The sequence below is a fragment of the Arvicola amphibius genome, chromosome 5, assembly GCF_903992535.2.
Source record: "Arvicola amphibius chromosome 5, mArvAmp1.2, whole genome shotgun sequence".
Lineage (NCBI taxonomy): Eukaryota > Metazoa > Chordata > Mammalia > Rodentia > Cricetidae > Arvicola > Arvicola amphibius.
Window position 1 is genome coordinate 142,297,831 of NC_052051.1, and position 18,394 is coordinate 142,316,224.

At 42.9% G+C, this 18,394-nt stretch overlaps 2 protein-coding genes across 12 annotated transcripts in view; one reads left to right on the forward strand and one right to left on the reverse strand.

The window, feature by feature from the left end:
• Positions 1–6,730, forward strand: part of Ldlrad4 (low density lipoprotein receptor class A domain containing 4) — a 334,133-nt gene extending 327,403 nt beyond the window's left edge. For all 9 annotated transcript variants that reach the window (XM_038329205.1, XM_038329204.1, XM_038329209.1 and 6 more), the window contains one exon: positions 327–6,730. In XM_038329205.1, the coding sequence (XP_038185133.1) occupies positions 327–857 (531 nt within the window). In that variant the 3' untranslated portion in view covers positions 858–6,730. The remainder of the gene's footprint in view (positions 1–326) is intronic.
• A 688-nt stretch (positions 6,731–7,418) lies between these two features.
• Fam210a (family with sequence similarity 210 member A) overlaps positions 7,419–18,394 on the reverse strand; it is a 41,107-nt gene continuing 30,131 nt past the window's right edge. For all 3 annotated transcript variants that reach the window (XM_038329215.1, XM_038329214.1, XM_038329213.1), the window contains 2 exons: positions 18,189–18,300; positions 7,419–14,625 (listed from right to left, as the gene is read on the reverse strand). In XM_038329215.1, coding sequence (XP_038185143.1) covers positions 14,392–14,625; positions 18,189–18,300 — 346 coding nt within the window. In that variant the 3' untranslated portion in view covers positions 7,419–14,391. The remainder of the gene's footprint in view (positions 14,626–18,188; positions 18,301–18,394) is intronic.

An 18,394-nucleotide genomic window follows, 5' to 3' on the forward strand; every position in this document is an offset into this window, starting at 1 on the left:
TTCTTGCCCCATCCCTGTCCCCTGCTCTCGCCACTCTATGAGGTCCCATTTGAATCCTTGTCGCCTGCCTAAATAACTCCATTACATCCAAGTCTTCAGTTAGCTACTGTTCCCTACTGAAGTTCAGCCTTCCCTGATATATTAATACACATTGGGCTTCTCGCCGCCCCCTGCTTTAAATTCCGGACAAGTTCTTTTCTGTTTTGCATGGGAGATGGTGTGAGGGGGGGATGAACACAGAACAAGCTTGAGCTTCCCCGAGCCTGTCCCCTTGTTGGTCACTGTTGTACCGAGAATGTCCTCAGGCCTCTTCTTTTTCCTTCCAGATCATGTGTACCCCACGGGGCAGGGATAGGTTTACCACCCCATCCTTCATCCAGCGGGATCCGTTCAGTCGTTTCCAGCCCACCTACCCCTACGTGCAGCACGAGATTGACTTGCCTCCTACCATCTCCCTGTCAGACGGGGAAGAGCCGCCTCCTTACCAGGGACCCTGCACCCTACAGCTCCGGGACCCAGAGCAGCAGATGGAACTCAACCGAGAGTCCGTGAGGGCCCCACCCAACCGAACCGTGTTTGACAGTGACTTGATAGACATTTCTATGTACAACGGGGGACCATGCCCACCAAGCAGCCACTCGGGCATCAGTGCAGCTACCTGTAGCAGTAACGGGAGGATGGAGGGGCCACCCCCTACCTACAGCGAGGTGATGGGCCACTACCCAGGCACCTCGTTCTTCCACCACCAGCATAGCAACGCACACAGGGGCAGCAGACCACAGTTTCAGCCGAACAACTCAGAGGGCACAATAGTACCCATCAAGGGCAAAGACAGGAAGCCTGGGAACCTGGTCTGAGTCCCTTCAGAGCGCACTTTGCTAGGAGAGAGAAACCTCGGCAGGGAGAGAGAGGCCCGCTGGCTCCCCTGGCCACAGTGTTGTCCGGCTTTACGTCGTACAGCTGAGTAAAACCAAATGTGCAAACACGGTCTTCGTTTCTGATTCCTATCCTGGGAATTGCATGCAAACAAGACTGAAACAATACAAACTTGCATCCGGTTTGACCACAAACAGTGTTCATCTTGGGGGCAGGGGTGGAGATGGGGCTAGAGATGGTATGAGCTTGGCAAAGGGCGTACCAAGGAACCCGAGGAGGCTTGGAAGACTTCATGAAAGTAAGACCCACAGAGGTATTTTTGACCTATTTAATTCCAAAAGGAGACTGCAGATAAATGAGGCCAGAATGGCCTTTTTTTTTTTTTTATAATTAACCGAATAAAGAAGGAAGAATTATTATATATTATCACGGGGAAGAATCAGTCAGTTTGCTTTTTCTCCAAAGGTGTGAAACTTTTATTTTGTTTTAAAAATATGAGTCAAAACTCCTGTTTTGTGTGCCAAGGTATAAAGCAGATAGAGGAGCGAGAAGAACTAATTTCTGTTGATGGTATGCTTTAAGAGTTGCACTATCTTAATGTTTAAAATATGGATGAGGGAACTGTGTGTGAAGTTCTGTATGTTGTCTTGTCACTTATGGGTGGCTATTATACCCAAGGAACATCCTTGAGAGTCCTACAGAGTCATACAAGAAAGGGTTTGGGCAATGTGCCCTGGTGTTTACTGAGTTCCACGCATTTAAAAAGGGGCATGCTGCAAGGATCTGCAGCCAGAAGCAGTGCACTACTGCAGTTATTTGGAGAGGCAGGTGGAGAGAAACACCTGCATTGCGCATCAAGTGTCATACAGAGCTAGCCTTATTCCCAGCAGCGTCAGCAATTTAGACTGTTTTCACTGTAGCATGAAATATATTCAGATACATACCTTATTTTATGCAATAAATTGTTTAAAATGCAAGATGGTTATTTTGTGTACTGCTGAACTATGTGGCACAGTTGAGTCGTTGCCTCTCCCATGCTAGGCAGCTCTGTTGAATTTTGCAAGGAATATTCTGTTCAGCACCTGGCACCAGCAGTCGCCCCCAAGCCCACTTGGTTGTCTAAGTACCATACTGGTGATGGTTCCTTATGCTTAATATGCCCCTGGGCCTGACACAGGGACAGATCTGGCATAAGCCATTACATATCACCAGTGTTGCATGTTAGAGGAATGGGTGCTGGTACAGACTCACCTCTGTGTAGCCAGTCTTTGTACTGTGGTAAAGAGATGTGGTGGGCGAGGACAAGGCATGCCAGGCAGAGTTGCAGCTGGAAAATGAAGTCAGTTTACTGTTTCTAATATTTCTAAACATTTTTATGCACAATGAAGGACCCCAACGACGTTCTTCTGCAGATTTAAGAGCTGGCCCTGTAACTGCACCACAGTGGGCTCATCTGCAGCGGCAGGGCTTCTTTCTGGTGGTCTGACCTCTGCACGTAACAGAATGAACAGGAATGCAGATTCAGTGGCAGGTTGACACCAAATCAGTATGTGTGAGTGCTTGTGTGCGTGACTGCGTGTTATTGTTTTCAGAGGCGATTATGGGAAGTAACTCTGCTCTTACCTGAGAACTAGAGATTGTTTGAGGCCCCCAGTCCAGTCTGACCCCAGGCGTCTCATTTCTGCTTATCTCAGTAGGTAGGCCACTGGGTTGGTCTGAGACTTGTAGTCTCTGTGGGATTTATCCATTTCACACAGCAGCATCCAGAGGAATACTCACAGTCAAAAGGAGAGAGGACAGATAGGCAACAGTTGTCTGTTCATGCTTGAACACTGCTTGGATGGATGTACACATGAAGGTCTCTAGGACTCCGGAGTTGCTTTTGTGTCTTGACTGGTGACATTCAGTAGCCTCTCAGGCTACAGGTTAACTGGGCCAAAGATGATCTTTCCCACTTGCTTGAATGTGGCCCTGAGATATGATGGCAGAGGAAGGAAGTAGCTGTCCTTGCTGGGATCTCACTGGTAGAGGACTTGGCATGGATGACAGCCAGCGGAAGGCAAGGTTATGGCTCTGTCATTTCAAATCCTAACTGTAGTTTTGGTGAAGCTGGCGATCCCACCCTTTAGTTTCAGCTCCAAATGGCTTCTCAATCCTTACTTTAGCCTTTCCTTTCTGCCAGCCATGAGAAAGAGCTAAGATCAGAGACTTGTAAATTCCTCTGGAGCTTGGCAAGCATATGGAGATTCTGTAGATGCCAACAGTGCTGGCGAAACACTGGGTACCCTAGAGGCAGGCAGACGCGCGCGCGCGCACACACACACACCACCTGTGACTGAATTCTTTGAGGCTGGGCCTCTTTAAGGAATTAGTTTAAAAGCCAAAGCTAAGGCCATAAAAATGAACGAGGCCACTTCTCTCAGCCAAGGGAGATTTAGACAGTAGCCTTCTGGCTTATAGCTCATGCCATAGACCTTAGAGCTGTCTCCTGGCTCTAAGGTGAGGACAAAGTAGCAACTGTGAAGACACAGATCACAGAGTGGGGGCTGTTTTCTTTCTTTCAAAAAACCGAGAGCCCAGGGGTTCAGCTTAGAAAGCAGTGAGTTCAGGCAATTGACAATAGGTTATAATGATAGATCATTCCCATGAAGCACTGCAGTAATGTCTGCATGGCCAGAAGGAGCAGTCCTGGGCAGGCCCCTCGACTTATCTGTTGGCACATGGATTTCCAGGAATATGAAACACAAGACCTACGAATCCATCTACTGGAATTCATTCTTTTAGCCTGCATTTGCTTTTTTGGAAACTCTATAAACACTGAAGCAATATTTAATATAAGAGATTGTGAAGCCAATGACTCATCCAATTGTTTACTGCCCCCCCCCATGCCTTCTCCACCACAGACACAAACCTAGCCCACGAGAGATCACAACATGGCAGTGACTAAAGCCTACAGGTACACTGTGAGAATTACTTTTCCTTAGTAATTTTTAGCTCCAACTCAAGAGCCAAGGATGAGGAGCCAAATTGGATGGATGCCTCTTCACACAGACATGGGAATTGGGTACAAAAAGAGTATTATTGTTTTAAAATTCTAAGTAGGTCCATTTGCTCTTCATCTTTATTGGGATCAAAAGGAAGCACATTTGGAAAGCTGCCTTGATCTAGACAAATCTATTCATCTACCTGCCTATCTCCCAGGTGGTTTTATATCTCTTATCCAACTGCTCGTTTGTAGAAAGACTCCTAGGGTGGGCCTTTTAGATGCCCTCGAGCTCTATCATTGAGGAAGTCCATGTGGCCTCTTTACGTCCTGCCAGTATGGCTGGAGATAGAGCGTAGCCATTCCTGGACTCCACAAGTTGGGCTTTGGAGACACAATGCTGTGGATGTGCTTGCAGAGTTTGGCTGCTCAGAATGGCAACTCTTTACCTCTGAAAAATCTCAGCAGTCAGAACGAGCAGAACAAAGATTACTTCCTTTCTGTTGCCATTTTGTGTTTCTCCCATGCCAGTCACCCATCCAGACTTGCACCCTAAAATCCCACGCAGCTTCATGGTTTCCTTAGATTGTACTGATTCCAACAAACCCTGTTGTGTGGCTGCCAGGAGCTGTTCAGAGTCCTTGGAGATGTGGACAAATCACAATAGCATTCTCAGTCTCCCATGGTCATAGGTTTTAGGATAAAGATGTCATTTGATAGCTGGCTCTGTTAGCTGGATGTAGCACAAGGTTAGTACCAGAGCACAGGGACATCTTGCTGAGCAAGGAACTTCTTCCATACCCCATCTTTGTCCCTAGGTGGGCTGGAGACAGTGTAACATGACAAGGTTAGGCTGGATAGTGATGCAGCTGTACACACCCTCTGGGGCCCTAGCTCTGCACGTCCATCTGTAAGCAGCTGAGGTGCCTTGTGTTCTGCTGTCAGATGTAGGATCCCAGCCCCAGCGTGCAATGCTCACCTTTGCTGTGCCTCACTTGAAATGGTGCTTCTTCAACTGTTTGCTTTCATTTGTAAGGTGCTGTATATACGTTGAACATATGCACATACTCTACCCAATGGGTAGAACAAGAAATTAATACTGTAATATATTGTATAGATACTAGTTCTACCAGAAATGGCATAGAACTTAAGAATGCCTATGTACTCCATCTTTTGTAAGGACACTTGCAAATGATTACATAAAGATAAAGTCTATGTAGTTTATTTTCTTATGAAATATATTAACACCATGGAGTCTGGACAAGCAGGCAGCAGTTTATGACCAGCACATACACAGGAACTGAGTTGCACCTCTGCTCTGAAACCTAAGCAATTTCGAAGATGCTTTTATTTTAATCCCTTTAGAAATCGACCAGTTTGGTTCTTTTAGTCGGGGAAAGCTGCATTTCTGCTTGCTCTGTGCAGGCCTTCTCTCTCACTGCAGTACCAGCTCCCAGGCCTCAGTGGGATGTGCAAACCTTTGAAGACACACATGGTATCAAAAAACAAGTAACCTGCAGCTGAGGCATTTTAGCCTCAGGGCACTTGTGACCCTTTGTGTCCCATGTTTCTCTGTGCCTTGTCTTGTAAATGGAAGCAATGGAGCCAATGGACTGTCTGGAATTTGTAGGGAGAGAGTGCCTCAGAAAACAGACCCATCAGGAAAGATGATTAGGGTAGGGGAAATGCTTTGGGCTGTCACTAGAGAATTGCCAATCAGCTGAGAACAGACAGACTTGTAAATCCATTCCTATTGTATTCTGTGGTAGTCCTGATCCCTCAGTTAGGTTACATGTTAGACCGCATGCAAAGTCACACTTCTCCCTTCCAGCTCCAGTTTAGTCTTTAGCGTCCAATTGTGGCTTTGGCATTTTTAAGTTTCTTCCTTTGTTCCCGCCCCCCCCCCCCCCCCCCTTGCCAAGTCCCCTCTCAAGCAAAAAAGCCTTGGTGTCCATTAAAGTCACCATGGGTATGAAGTGTTAACAGCGATCCATGGAATGCTGCCGTCCAATCCAGTATGTCACTAATGATGTCTGAGGAATTCCAGGCTTTTATTTGTTCTGTGGTATGAGCTCTGACTCAATCAGAAAAAAAAAATGCTCCAAGCTATTACTATTTATTCTTAAAGTGCAACTCTTAGTGCCAATTTGGTCCTTTTTAACAGCTCCCTGCAAGAGCTGGGCAAAAATGTCAATAGATCCCTCCTAAGTCCCAAGCAAGTCCAAGTTAGTGTCTCTGTCTACTGCAGGGTATACCCTCAGGATCCCTGGGGTCAAGACCCAAGGCTCCATCACTGTCAGAAAATGAGCAATCTACTGAGCATGGGAATGTTCTAGACTCAGTAGTAAGATGCATGACCAACTTCATTCTGCAGACCCGGCCCTGGCTGAGGATCCCTCTCAATGATGCTGCTTCTATCAGATGCGCTTGCCTTTCAAAAATCTCAATTCCAATTAATATCCTTGTTGAGTTTAAAGTTGTTTTAAAATATATAACTATCCACAACACTTAGTTCATTTAATTTTTATTATAAAGTAATCTACAAAAGTACAACTGTATTTGCATCTTCCGATCTTTGTGAGCTATGATAATCAGAAGTCCAAGTCCTTTTGTGTTTAAACAACCATGTGCTTACCTTACTCTTTAACGTAATTCCTGGTTATATACGGGAAATGGTTCACAACTGTCATCTGCCTGCATCTTCTGCTCAGGTGGGGATACAGTTTAGACCTCAGGTCTCTAATTGCAATACTTTTGATGAAAGACGTTGCACAAGTGCTGTTTGTTAGAGATGAAATCAGGTTTCTGCTTGTTCCTAATGCCATGATCAAATCATAGCACAAATTCATTAAAAATAATCAGTGACAAATATCTGTTCCCTGGGGTTTTGTTTGTTCACCTTTCAGCTACGACATACAAATAATAGACAACTGATGTACGATCAGTCTCAGAAAAATACTTTTTTGTGGAGTTGGAGATGGGACCCAGGGAGCAATTCTTCTTTGGGCTATACCCCAGCCCAAAGGATACTGCTATCGTTCTCTAGTTACTGACTCAAGAAAAACATTTGTGTGCACACACACATGTACGCATGTGCCACAGCTGGTGTGTGGTGAGGACAACCTGTTCGAGTCAGTGCTCTCCGTCACCAGGTGAGTTCCCAGAATGCAGTTAAACTGCCAAGCTTGGCAGTGAACGTTTTCAATCCCCAGCTCACTGGTTGGTGGCTGACTTTTTAAAAGGATTTCCTAGTGTTCTATAAACCTGAGCAGATGACATCACAGAATTCTCAATTCTGAGTTCTAACATGGGACATTCAGATTTGGTTCCTGAGAGCTTCTAACCCCACAGGGGCTTTGGATGGCTGTCACACAAAGCCAGTCACACAGCAAGCTAAGTAGGTCTGGCAACAAATACCTAATCCCTGACATTGGAGGCCTTCAGCTGTTCTATGACCTACACAGAGAGGAGCACATTTTATCTGTGCTCTAAGTGTATAGATTCTAGATGACACATGTATGCATAAATGCCACATAACCTACCAAACAGTGAGGATAAGTGAATTTAGCATGATAATAGATTTATTTTTTCCATTTCTATAAATTTGCAATAAACAAATAGAAACAATTTCAAAGTCTTACTAGAATAATTACGTGGGCCCAAATTCTAGTCCACTTTAGATTCAGAGTGGGTTTTTTTTTTTTTTTTTTTTTTGATGAAGGGACTCTCATTCTTAGTCAGCAGCAGACCACACTGTACTCTCAGAGAATTCCCAGTTCAGCAGCTCAGTAGAGGCTGTCCCCAGAGCTCCCAAACCTAACAGCAAGCAGTGTGAGCAAAGGAAGAGAGGTGCCAGGCTCTCCTGCCCCTCTGCCACTGGTACTGACCACCTCAGTACTGGCAGATTTGAGTTCCTTTCAGAAAGTCTGGCCCAGGTTCTCAAGAGCTGCTTCAGGAGAAACAGGAGGACATCAAGAGGCACTGCTGAGCAACAGGCTTTGATGTTACAGCAGGAAGGTTAAACCCTTGAAGAGCATGAAGCTGGGACTCCAGTTTACAATGGAAGAGTGCCTCGTGGGACTACCTTCTGCCCAGGTCCCCTGGCTGAGGACCTAACAAGCTTTGAAGGTTTTGGTAAGGCCTGATGCAGAAAACAAGGACTTTTCAGACAGCAGCTCACCCTGAGCCTTCTGAGTGAACATGCTACTTAAAACAGGTTAGATTTCCCTCACTTTACTATTTTGATCTGTTTGGCTTACACAGATTCTAATTAAAATGGTTCTGTAAACATTTGCTACATATGGTAAAGAGTAGCTCAGACCTTGGGCCCAGCAGCCTTCAGATGGTTCAAGAGCTCACCTCTGGTAATTAATGTCCTGGCTGGAGGTAGTTCCAAACTCCTATCTATAAAGCATGTGCAATTGTTTCAGCCAAGCAGAGCTAAGGCAGAGACAGCAGCCCACCACACCCTCAAGTGTCCACATGAAGTGGCAGCTGCTAGTCAAAGAGGTCCTATTGTTCTTGCTGTCCACTTTAAGATATGGGCACATCAACCACACACTTGTCTTCTCCGTGCAGGTCCTGTGGAAGATTCCCTGCACACAAGGCACACATCTGCCAAGGCAGTGAATAACACACAAGCTTTGCTGCACAGTTGTGTGGAAGTACCTGGAGTTTTGTTTTCATTTTATGGTACTGAGACTATTTCATAGGAAATCTTCCCCAATGAATCGTGAGCTTTAACCTTCTTTTTAATGGGACTCAGAGAGGGCAAGCACTCAATTTTGGTGAAACCTAGTATTTCCTAAGGATATCAAACTCCACTGCACCAAAAATTTCCATAAACAGAAGTTTCTGATGGCTTCAGATCTTCTAGAAACTGGCAATAATTAAATCGAAAAATTAGTTTCAGTGGCTTTCAAGTATGGCATTGACACAGGTTCAGACACCATGACCACTATCTAATACTATACATGGATGGGAGGAAGGAAAAGGAGACAATCTGAGAATTTGAGGCCAAGTGGTCCCTGATATATGAAACATTTAACATTACTATTTATACTTAATATATAAAATCTAGACTTGATTGAGGTTTTTCTTCATTACTTTTAAATGTGGTAATTAGGAAAAGGCAAAAAGGTATTATATGACCAGAAGAGAAACTAGTTTCAAGTATGGATTTAGTTGTGTGAAAATTGCAACCTGAATGCTTTGCTAAGGCCGACTTCACTAGATAGTGACGGACAGAATAAGACTGGACCTTTAGCTTCCCCACCCCAGCCCATCCAAAACTAAGGGGAAAAACGAAGGTATAAGGTCACAAAATAGTTTGTCTCCCTTCAGATCACTCTAAAAAGAGGATGACCAGAGTAGAGTCTAAAGAAAGGAAGTCACGTTACAAGGTTAAAAGCCAAAAGCTGAAAGGTATCAGTAGAAGAGCCAGGCTATATATTACTGGCAAATGCAATGAACTGGCTTGACTTTTATTTTCTGTTAACTCCAAGAGCATGGCCTGGTATACTATACTGATTACCTGCCACAAAGGGAAGGGACCACATGAGTATCGACTGGCTGAACTTCAGACACAGGTCTTTGGTTCAGTGTCCTAACAGGGCTCATCAGTGTTACATTCCACAGTTCTCCAAGCCTTGGGTTTTTGAGTTATTATCAGTGGTAAAAACAAAGGTAAAAGCTAACAATATAAAAAACAAAACAGTGCAATTAGTGAATAGCTTGCTCGACAGATACTGCATTAGGTCTGTGGACATACTCGACAGTATTTTTTAGTTTGGGAGCAATGCACACCTGTTTGTTACTGGTCAGAAGAATACAGAATACACAAGCTCCCGTAACCTGACTCTGCTTCACCAAGGAAACAGAATGATGTAATTGTTGCCTGAGGTCTTGGCCAGCAGAATCCTATAACTACACTGCCGCGGCCGAATACCAAGCAGGTAAGGACAACCCAGAACCCACTGGATGAGAAACAGCAACAGTGACAATCTGGACCACAGTAAGAATCCCGAGGAGGTATGGATTCAAATGAGTAAAAACACGCTTGTCATAGAATCTCCAGTCTAGCACTCAGAGGCGCAAACAAGGCAACAGCTGAAACTGTTCATGTATGAACATTGCTGCCCTTCCTAAAATCAAATCCAGGATTAAGAGCTAACATTTAATTAACTGGAAAAGGATGATACAGAATTGCCGTTTTGTGGAGCATCTTTATGGAATTGTCAAAATATGGCAGAAAGCTCCTTTTACTATGTGTACATCATCTTACTAAAACAAAAAGGATGAAGTTAGGTTTCAATGTTGTTGCTCTAAAAACTGGTGGGTCCAGCCACCTGCAGCGGGAAGCTTCAGATCCCTGCAAGAACACTGTGCTGCTGTGCACACTGAACACAAACTGTGCTCACAGACCTGTTGAGCAGACTTGTACTGGGCACACTCCTCGTACGTGTCCTTGCTTCTCATGTCAGTGACTGCTAACACTTAAATTAGTCAAAGTTCAAGACAGAAAAGGCCGGACAAAGGGAGGTGGGTAAACAGGGGAAAGCAAAGTTTCCAGCAAATCCACTTTCTGGAAAATCAGGAAGCAGGAAGCATACTTTGGCAGAGAGTCATACTTCTCACCACCAAGGTTTGTTCGCTAGACTGATTTCCCAGAGAAAACAGCATGACGTACTTCCCCATAGCTCACTGGGTAAGAAACCATATTCTACACTTGATACCTACTTCCCCAACAAGGTCATTCAAGCAAATCCTCACAACAAACCATGCCCAACTCTGCCCTCAAGGGCTCTAAAACAACGACACATTGTTCCTACTAAGAAGAGCATTCTTATCAAAATAACCAAATAATTGCCACAGGATAATGAGGATCTGTAATTACTGTTAGTGACTATTAATGACGTATAGGGAAGACTAGACCTTAATTTTCAAAGCTTAATCCTGGAGACGCAGGACAACCACACACTTGTTTTGTCTGGTTAGAATGATCAAAGGCCATAGAAGTCTCAGAGGGAAAAAAAATCAATTCAGCGAGCCTAACTCAGCATTTAGCTGCGAGAAGCTCAGAGTATAAGAGAAGGTTTCCTTTAGAGGGCCATGCCAAAGGTCAAATTCTGGGGAAGGAGTGGTCCTTAGACCATTCCAACCATCAGGAAGGACGAGGTCCAGACTTTGCTGTCCTTTGGGTATGACTTTCTTCTTCCTTCTCTCATGGAAACTCTAATACAAAACTGGTAAATAACATACACATGGGCCAATGGAGACCAAGCAAAGTTATTATTTGAAGAATGGATGAGTGACAACCTCCTCACTGCCTCCCCTACACCTCTTCTGCAAATTTCCAATACAGAGACCCACGTATCCCTCAACACATGCTCATCGGCATGGGGCCAATGCCTGGATAATTCTTTCATCATGTCCCTGCTAAAGTCAATTAAACAGTGAGCTCTTAATGCCAACAAGTAAGTGGCATACAAGAAGGGCACTTAACTGGAACATTTAAAATGACCTTATTTTAGGTTTTATGGAGACTGTTTTGGAAATCTGAAACAATATTCAGAAAGTGAACTGTAGCTACCAAGAAAATTATTCCTCTAATTCTACAACAACCACTTTTTAGGGGCCCTTTAATAATTTTTTAAAAAAATGTGTGTATACTGCAAAAATCTCTATTTAAAAAAGAACTCAGAAATATTACTCATTTTTCCTGCCTCAATTGTTAAATTCACTTTCTGCCATTGCTAGTGTATCAATCTACAATAGCTCAGCTTATATTTTAAAGCAGTTATGAAATCTTGAAGACATGAACCCAGTGCAAAGGATATTAAAAGAAGCTCAATGTGTCTAAAATACAGCTTCATTTTCTTCAAACAGCTCTTCTGCCCACACTATAAAGATGCTTAAAATCCCTACAACTTTGGTATAGGAACAAGACAGCCTCCCAGTTCTAGCTCACCCTGAGCATAAAGCACTTCACTCTTTCATCTGTGAATGAGAAGATGGAGGCAGATTTTAAGTGGAAAACTCGGAAATATTTCAAGTCTTAGTTTTATTATTTCACTGTGGGGAGAAGGCTATTCCCAATATACAAACTTTTCCCTTTGGTGAAATCCAAACAGGACCCCATTTTGCACAAAAGGCTCTCAATGATGTGATGTTTTAAAAGGCAGGTTTTACTCTTATTCTTTAACAAACCAAACTTCTTACTTAATCCATTTTCTTTTGAACGTACTAATTTGCTAAGCAAATGTTTTCTGTCCATTAAAAAAAAAAAAAAAAACTTCAGTCACAGTTTCATCTGTGACATCAGCGTATTTTCAAAAGGTTAAATGTGCACACCAGACGTGGAGCTTCCTCGTTTTCCCTTGCAGCTAAGAGAAGCCCATGATCTGCTGTAAATAAAATGCAGTTCAGCATATACAAAATCTGTATTATACATTTTGATAATTTAAGTTGACATGTACTGTTGTCTGCTATCAACACATTGCAGGATCCCCTACAAGTTAGTTGTTGTTTAAGGATAATATTAACAACAGCATATTATGACATCTCTGATGCCAAATAGTAACAATATAATCTTCTCAAATCTTTAGGGACCTTTTCATTGGATTTAAAAGCAGATACAAACAGCTCCTTATTTGCTATAACTGGCGAGACACAACCCAGACTTAGAACTGGAGGGTGCTAAGACTCCAATGGACTAGGCAGAAGATATCTATCTACTTGGGATAAAAGATGCAGTCTCATGATTATTAGCAATGTCTTAAGAGCTCTCAAACTACCTCCACTAGATGATATGCCCTATGCATTGAGACTGGTAAAAGGTCTTAGGAGAAAAACTTTTATAGCATGGTATTCTTGGTTGTTTGGGGGAGGGGTGAATGTTAATACATCAGTATTTACTATCTTACTGTTCAATAAGCAAGCTAAAGTGTGTTGTCCTGCTTATATGAAAGGGTGCCATCAACTTGTAGCAGTACACTGAACTCTGCCTCAGATTAATCATGCTGCAAACACACAAAAGAACAGAGACCCATGACAAATTCCCCTCTGTAATACTCTGACCATAGCATTTTCACTTAGTGTTTCGATAAAATGACTAGATATCTCAAATGTGAGGTTATCGCCTTAGTCTCTAAATTTGGTCAAATTAAGCATTTGACATAAATTCTGTCACAAAGCAGGGGCTGAATGGGATAGCTATGTGGCAAGGTCTCTGACATTCTTCTGATGGCAAGTCAAAACCAATGCCCTTTAAAGAGGCCATTTCTTGAGCCAGTGTCAACCCAAGGGTTAGACAGACCTGAAGGAAAGCTCAGAGTGCACCCACACACAGAAAGACATTCTGCAGATATGGGATTTGCCTGCCAGCCCGATTCATCACAAGCTAAAAACAGTCAAGCAGACTATTTAAGCAGGAATTCTTCCTTCCAATATGACAGACACTAACCACAATTCTAATGGAACCTATGACAGGACAGGCCTCTTTTGTTTTGACCAGGGATGTAAGGACCCAAATCCCACAGGGGCTGAAGTAGTGGAGAGATCTGAGATGAGCCTCCTGGGTGCACGCCCACCTGCTCTCCACGGGACCCACCATGAGCCTCCATTCTCAAGCATACACAGTTACCTACTTGTTCCTACCCAATCAGCAGCAGTCTTTCAAAGCTTGATGGAGTTAAGAAGAGTGAACTTGAGTTGCTGATGTATGTGATTTCAATAATAAAGTTTATATAAAACTTTCATTTTCTTCCAAAGATTGGCTGGAGAAGACAGAAGTGAGTTACAAGAAAGTCTGACAATCCAAGTGTCCAACCACCATGCATAGTTAAGTCTGAAAAAGAATTTGCTTTAAAAATGTTATTTTGACAAGCTCCAATTAAAAACCATTTTACAGGGTCCATTTCATCACATAACCAATATATCTTACTAATAAATGCAAGACTGGATTTATACAACCTTCTTGAATTAAGGGCTACATGTTAACTTGTAGGTAACTTCTCCAATCTTACCCAGAGTCTGAATGGTGTTCATCCCCACAAAACTGGACACTTAGTGGCTTTCACTCTCTAAGTGTACTGACCAGTACACACACTGCAATGTCAGAGACTGTGAAGCAGATTGGATTCTGAAGCTATGGAACAGGAACTCTGACTTCGAGGGCATTAGCTATTGCTTATTACTGCAATTCATATAAAATTTGTATGCTGGGTTCATTTCATTTTGAAAAACATTGATTTTTCCCTGCCACTGTTATTTAACTTAAAAACAAAAAAAACCTCTTTGTTCTTTAACCCTCAGAGGATTGATATACACATTTAGGCAAGCAACCAAAAAGAAAGAAGGGAAGGAAGGAAGGAAGGACGGAAGGAAAGGAAGGAAGGAAGGAAAGGAAGGAAGAAAAGGAAGGAAGGAAGGAAAGGAAGGAAGGAAGGAAGAAAGGAATCCCGAACATGTTCTTTGCCCCAGCCTCCTAGGGTTAAAGTGGGGTTTTCTGTAACATCTTACATAAGGCACTCTTATTCCACTTTTTTCTTAAAAGAGACTTTTTCTTTGGTTTCTTGTAATTTTTCAGTGAGTCTATCCTTTGTCTCCTCCATTTTTTCCGTGATGAGCTCCTTAGTCTCCTCCATTCTGTCCTGCAGATACTCCTTGACAGGTGGTGGGGTTGACATGTACCCGTGACTTCGTAGATACTTCACGGTAAAGGACGTTCCTCCCAAGGTCACAGTATAGCGGGCAGGTGTTGCAATCTTAGGGGAAGAAGGAGGAAACAAAAGCAAACAGGCAGATCAACAGCTGATTATGACTGTAAACAAAATTAAGTTGGAACTAAACATTTTGGTAATCATCAGCATAGACTTCTGTTAGAGAAGACGAGTATAATACTCTGTATCGTTTGTCTTTCTAACAAGGAATACTTTTTCTGCAGGCTTATTTTAAAATGTCTGTCCTCAGACCATATGACTTAAGATTTCAGAGTTATCACAGACAGCTGCACGGACACCCTAATGAATGCTAATGAGCATGGGGGCAGAAGGAGGGTGTGATTCTAACAGTAATACAGGTGCAGGTTTCTGTGCCCCAAAATCTCTGACATGCACTATCTAAGTTCAAACAGCGGGAGGCTGAGCAGAGTCAGATACTTCTTTGCTGGACTCACGTTTGCTCTACTCTCAGATTGTCTCCCTTTAACTCTTTCTGCACATATGCTACCATGTCACCACAGGGTCCCGAACGGACGTCTCCCAAGGCCACAGCAGCTCTTCTTCGTTTTCATCACAACGTAAGGACAAAAACCAGAGACCTGAATCAGTGGAAGGGCTTTGCAAAAACAAATGGCCACCTGGTACCCGGAGCTCAAGTGGGCACAGTACACAGCAAACATTCAGAAAGCACCCGCCATTGTTCCTCTAATCCCACCAACCCACTCTCTTTAGTTCAGTGGCCTCTGTGGGACCACACTCACCACTGACCTGTGTGCAGCCTGGGCCCACTCTAAATCAGCTCCCTCTGCCTGACGGTGCCGGGACCACCCCACCTGGATTTTCTCGGGCACACTGGCCACGTCACTCTAGCTTTTGAACAAGGTCTGTAGACTCTTCACTTTCACACTCACACTCCCAGGTTCCTGCTTTTGGTGTCATTTAAAAAGAATTCTTAATTTACATCTCCATATTGAACCCTTTCTCTGAATTCAAATACACATATAGCCAAGTACCCAAATCATTTGCACCCGAATGTCTGACTTAATATGCACAAACTCACAGGCCTCAACTGTCCCAGTCAGACCTGCTTCTTCCAAAATTTTACTCACTACAGAAAATGGTAACTTGTTCTTCCATTTACTCAGGCCAAAATAAATAGCTCTTAATCAATTTCTTTAATGTAATTTGTATGCGTATCATTAGGAAAGCCCATTACTTTCTTTAAAACTTACCCACCATCCAATTGCTTCTGACTGCCTCCCCAGGTACCACTTGGGTGCTGACATGAGGACATGCAGCCTAGGCTTCTGTAGCAGACAGCCTCATCCTGATGCCCTGGCTTTTTACCCTGTCTTCAACATGATAGCAGCTGCAGTGATTTGAAGTCACACGTTTAAAGTAACCAATAGTTTCCCTTATAACACACAGGCTCCTGATCTGGCAAGTCTTTCTGCTTCTCTTGCTCATTCCAGCCACAATGGCTCCTATCTAACCCTCTGGTACCTAGCATCCTGCAGTCCTTAAGGCTCCCTCTGCTGGGAACCCTTGTCTCCTCTCCTCCCTGCCAACTCCCAGATCAACCTGTTAACTGCTCAGAGCACTTCCCATCTAAATCTGCAATCTAGGAGGACCATGGGTGGGGGCTGGGGGCATGGTGGTGGGGGTGTGAACAAAAACAAATTAACACATACCAAAACATCTCCTTATCAGGTTTATTCTTTCTTAAAATATTTATGTGTATGAGTGTTTTGCCTGTACATATGTATGCACACTGCATGTGTGCCTGGTGCCCACAGAGGTCAAAGGAGGGCATTGGACCTCTAGGACTTAAGTTACAAATGGTTGTGAGCCAAAAAATGAATGCTGGGTTTTGAACTCCTGGTCCTTTGCAAGAGCAGAGACAGATTTCTCTGTTGTAGTACTGGTAGTCCTGAAACTCACCGTGTAGGCCAGTCTGGACTGAGCTCACAGCAATCCACCTGCCTCTGTTTCCTGAGTGCTGGGATTCAAGGCGTGAACCACCATCACCCACTGTATATTCTTTCTTCTTAATGATCAGTAACATTTAGTATAATTTAAATATACACACACCATATATGCACACATGTGTGTGTACATGCATGCTTGAGTATTTTCAACCCTTCCTTCCCTGTCTCTCCAACTGCCCTTGACCTGCCCACTCTCCTTCCCTAGAATACGCTCTCCAAGGGAGGTCTTAGCAGTGCTTTGTTTTCTTTCCTCCCTTTCTTTTTTAAAGAAAGGGTTTCACTGTCTCAGAACTTATCAAACAGACCAGGCTGGCCTTGAACTATCTCCTAAATGCTGGAACTAAAGGTGTGCTCCACCATACCTGGTCTGACAGTGTTTTCCTTATCAGTGAATTCCTGGTGTAAGAGCTGGACAAATCTGAGCCAACTATAGTGCATGTTAAAGGAGCTCTGATGTAACCAGCTAGCTGCCCAGCACTCTTATGCCTATCATACCTCACTTTGGAGCTTTGCCTTAAGGAAGAAGGCATCTCTGTTGTTCTACTTGAAGTCCTGTGTGTTACAGAAAACTCAGGACATACTCCATTTCTCACCCTACAAAAGGACATGAGGGGGAAAAATCCACAGGGTTTGTAGGTTTCCAAATATGCTAAGCACTAATGCACCTCAAAGTACACCAGAGAGTGCAAAAACACAAACACAGGCCCCTGAATTCCCGGGGGTCCATAAGCACATAAAGAAAACTCTTAAATCAGATGCTATAAAGAAAGGAGTCAGAAAAAAATGACTTAAACCACCATCGTGTACTCTGATATGTTAAATTTAACCTACCATAGCTATAAAACACTGTAAAATAATATGAGAAAAACCGCAGCAATTAAGCTCTGAGAAAAATTATTTGAGATCTCAAATGATTCTAGCAAAGATGATAGAAAAAAACATTACTTCCGAATAATACTATAAGTCACTCTATGTACTTCTTACACAGCATAACACCACTACATAATAGTAATACATAATACTATAAGTCATTATTCTACATACTTTTACACAGAATAGTAACATCTACTTTCCCCAAATTTTCATTTTATTTGGATATGGATATCATAGAATCTTATGTTTTTAAATGAAAATGAGATTAATATAACTGAATTCTATGATTTACAATGAGACTTCCCCTCTATAATAAAGGCAGGCATAGAGACTTTCTATAAGAGCAGCACTGTGTACACCCTGAGAAGTTATAGACTCTCTAAAGTGAGAACACCTATGAACTAAGCCTGAACTGTGTCACATAAAACAGTGTGAATTCAGCTTTCACAATCCCATTTGCTAAAGAAGGGTAAACTATTATAAATAATAAAGCAAATGCTAGATTTCAGTAACAAGTCAGGGCAGGGAGATGCCTGAGCCTGGCAGACTATGGCTTACCTATTTTTTAAGGCACTTCTTCCTAAAGTCATAGTTTTATTTTTGTATTTTCTGCTCATTAGAAATACAAAATGTGAAATAGGATATTAAAATTTTATATGTAATATATATATAAATTTAAATATAAACATATATATTTAATTCAGAGCTCAATGTGAGTTTCCTAGGGAGGGTAAGCAAGGAACCCACCTTAAACATGGCATATGCTGTCAGGGCATTTCCACTTTGGGAGTTTTTCAGGATGTCTACTACACTGTCAGGTAATCCAATGACCTCTAGGAAAGGGACGACATTCACTCCTCTGAAAAAGAAACATATAATTTAGTCACGTATAAACAACCCTTTAGGGACAGTATTTTCAGGAAATTACCTGAAAATATAAACTACAAATTTGC